The sequence below is a fragment of the Fukomys damarensis genome, unplaced genomic scaffold (assembly GCF_012274545.1).
Source record: "Fukomys damarensis isolate Sample0158 unplaced genomic scaffold, DMR_v1.0_HiC HiC_scaffold_2, whole genome shotgun sequence".
Lineage (NCBI taxonomy): Eukaryota > Metazoa > Chordata > Mammalia > Rodentia > Bathyergidae > Fukomys > Fukomys damarensis.
Window position 1 is genome coordinate 49,456,275 of NW_022900914.1, and position 3,032 is coordinate 49,459,306.

A 3,032-nucleotide genomic window follows, 5' to 3' on the forward strand; every position below is an offset into this window, starting at 1 on the left:
ATCCCACCAAAAAAAAAAAAAAAAAAAAAAAAAAAAAATATATATATATATATATACATATTACATATATCACTCTTACACTTCATCCAGGGCTGGGCAGAGCCAGCTTGAGGGTCGAGATCCAGGTCTGCCCTGGGCCTGAGGCAGATAAAACAGAGCTGGTAATATCAAGACCTCAGCACTACATAGGGGTGGCAGAGCCCTCACCTGATGTTCCATTCCAACAGATCTTTAGATGAGCTTCCTGTAGTTGCCCGAATAAAATCCACTCTCTAAATGTTCTGCCAATCTGTGTAAATGCTGTGCTCTCGGCGAAGCCAGTGAGCTGAGAGCAGCTGAGCTGTCTGGGTGTGGCAATTCAGGCAGACACCTACCTAGCTGGCCCCAGCTATGCTATCTCTGTGTGTAACTGGATAAAGGGCCTATCTCCCCGCTCCTGTGGGTATAGGGGCTGCCCCCACCCCCCAGCCTACCCTGGACACATGGCCAACCTGAACTTCTGGGGAAGGCAGGGCTTAGCTGGCTGGGGCGGGGTAGAAAGGTTCTTTGGTCCTGCCAGTTTGTTTCTTCCTGGGGAAAGTAAATTAGGCAGTTGATAAAACCTGCCTGGGGCCCATTAGAGCTCTGCCATTCTAGGAGTCAGACTAATGTGGGGGAAAGTAAAGTAAGTCCATCCTGCTGTCAGAGAGTACAGACCTGAGCTCTAGGGTGACTGACACGGTCTTGTCTGAGCAAGGCCAGGCTGGCAACCTTGGGTTCCCCTGAGCTGGGCCTTGTTCCCAGGTTCTCTGATGTTTTTGACTCATCATTGGCAGCGAGTTCCCTCCTCCAAGCCCTCCTGCCCTGCCCCTCCCCAAGGCAAAATCTTACCAAAGCTCCCCAGGAAGGCTAAGAGAAAGTCTTACCTGAAATGTCAGTGACCTTGATAGCTGTGGCGTGTGGAAACTTTTCTCTGAGAACCTGAGTCACTTTGAGCTCCCCCTCCGTCTGAGAGGTGAACATCCGGTGGACACAGTAGAGAAGAGGAAGCTGACACAGAAGAGAAGAGGGCTATGGCAAGGCAAGGTGCCACTCCCCACCCCCCAGCTGGCTTCTGTGCAGGCCCCAACAGCCATTCCACCTGCACAGCTGCAGGCTCTCAGAGGTGGTATGTGGTGTTGGGTGGCCATTCCCCAGGACACAGAATAGATTTTTGTTTTGTTTTTTAAGGGGAGTGGGGGGATAACTGCAAACGACCTTGACTCTAGAGACAAAGCCAAAGACCTTATTCAACATACTTTAATTCCTTATGATACGACTATGAGAAAGACACTATTGTGATGTCAGTTTTATAGGCAAAGAAATGGAAGCACTTAGTAATATTCCTAAGACTGTAACCACTAATAAGATGCAGAGCCAGGAGAAGGGCCAAGCAGCTCCTCAGACCCACCTGCTAGGTCACTATAACACTGACCGTCCAATGTCTTCTGTGGTGAAGCCAAGTTCCGCCCATCCTTTCAGCCTGATTAACAGGCATCCCTCCCCAGAGAAATGTGCCCTCACCACCACTGCCAGCAGCCCTCTTCACACCATGCACCAACCCAATGAAGAGAAGAGGCAGAACCTATTGAATGACCCACAGAAGGAACATTTTAAGATTATTCACCATAGGCAACAATACACTCTTCCTGGATGGCAACCATAGGAAGGCAGAGCTCCAGCAGGAGCACGTCTCGACCCATAGAAGGAAAGGAACAGAAAACCAGGTCAGCAGACACCTGGCTGGACTGAGCACATGCTGAACAAAGAGACAGAAACTACAATATGGCAGGCATTGAATGCCAGGCTACAGGTTTTGGACTTATTAGGCAATGTGACCCCAAGTGAGGTGGCCTAAGCTTTCAGGAGCAAAGCAAGCTGCAGGCAAGGGTGCCTTGAGCAGCAGGTCAGGAGCAACCAAGTGAAGGCACTAGGAAGGGAGGAGCACCCAATGCTGGTTTCTACCTGGCCATGGGGTACAGGTGGCAGAACACCAGGCCTGTTACCAAGTACTAGTGCTGAAGGTGCCTCTTTGTCACCCTTCAGTCCTGCCTGCACTCAGGCCTTTCCTGGGCCCCAGAACAGGGTGCTGTTACAGAATCTTAGAGCTATCACTTCTTGGCCTTTTGGCTGAGATCAAGTGCAAAATCTCAGAGCTGTGCACAGGCTCTCTTAGCAACTGGTTTTAAAGGCCAAGCCTGAGACATTCAGGGCTGACCCTGTGCAGGCCCCCCCAGGGCACTTGGCAAGAGTGGATGGAAGAATGCGTATCTAAGGGGCATGCCCACTGGCTCAGGTAAAGAAGTCTGGTGAGCAGGCGAAATACGGGTCAGGAGAAAAGTCTTGGGTTAGAGGTCTCTGTGCTGTATAAAGGGACAGAAACTTCATACTGTGAGCCTCGCTGGAGCCACAGGGCTAAGGGGAGGGGCGGTGTTACTTCTGGGGATAGAACCTGGGCGGGACTGCAGGCAGGATGGGCAATCAATAAGGGTTGCAGAATCCATGGGAGCCTTTCTATCATCCTAGCCGCTTCGGGCAGCGCCTGTGTGACAGGCCAGTGAGTCCCCAGATGACAACTGCCCACACTGAGAGTAGCGGAGAAACTCCTAGGTACATAGAGGCGGGGTGGGTTCAAGACCAGCAGAAAAGAGGGAAGAGGAAAATGGATGAAGTGAAGCAAAGGATGAGGCAGAGGGAAGGGATTAGGGGAGCTCGTGGGCGGTGCCGACTGCGGACTTTGGAGGGTCAAGGTCAGAGGCGCCGCCGAAGTTCCCAGGGCCTGGAACCCTCCGCGGTGCCCTGCACCCACTCCGGGACTCCGGACTGCGAGTCCTAGGTCTCCCCGCTCCAAAAACCAACATTTCTCTCTCCCATGCCCGTTGTGGTTTGACTGTGCGCCAGACTCGCCCCATTTCCACCCCAGAGCGCACCAGGGCCTGGAGCTCCCCGCACGCCAGCAGCCGGAGAGGAGAGAGAGGAAGGCGGCGGGGTCCCGGCCTGCCTGCCCCTCCCGC

General features: G+C 52.9%; 1 protein-coding gene across 2 annotated transcripts in view; it reads right to left on the minus strand.

Annotated features, from left to right (window-relative positions):
- Bola3 (bolA family member 3) overlaps window positions 1–1,665 on the minus strand; it is a 9,124-nt gene extending 7,459 nt beyond the window's left edge. The window contains exons 1-2 of one of the 2 annotated variants that reach the window (XM_033764873.1): window positions 1,646–1,665; window positions 906–1,029 (exon numbers count right to left, since the gene is read on the minus strand). In XM_033764873.1, coding sequence (XP_033620764.1) covers window positions 906–1,029; window positions 1,646–1,648 — 127 coding nt within the window. In that variant the 5' untranslated portion in view covers window positions 1,649–1,665. Of the gene's footprint in view, window positions 1–905; window positions 1,030–1,429; window positions 1,577–1,645 lie in introns of those variants that run through there. The other variant, XM_033764875.1, reaches the window with a different exon arrangement.
- Between the last annotated feature and the right edge of the window lie 1,367 nt (window positions 1,666–3,032).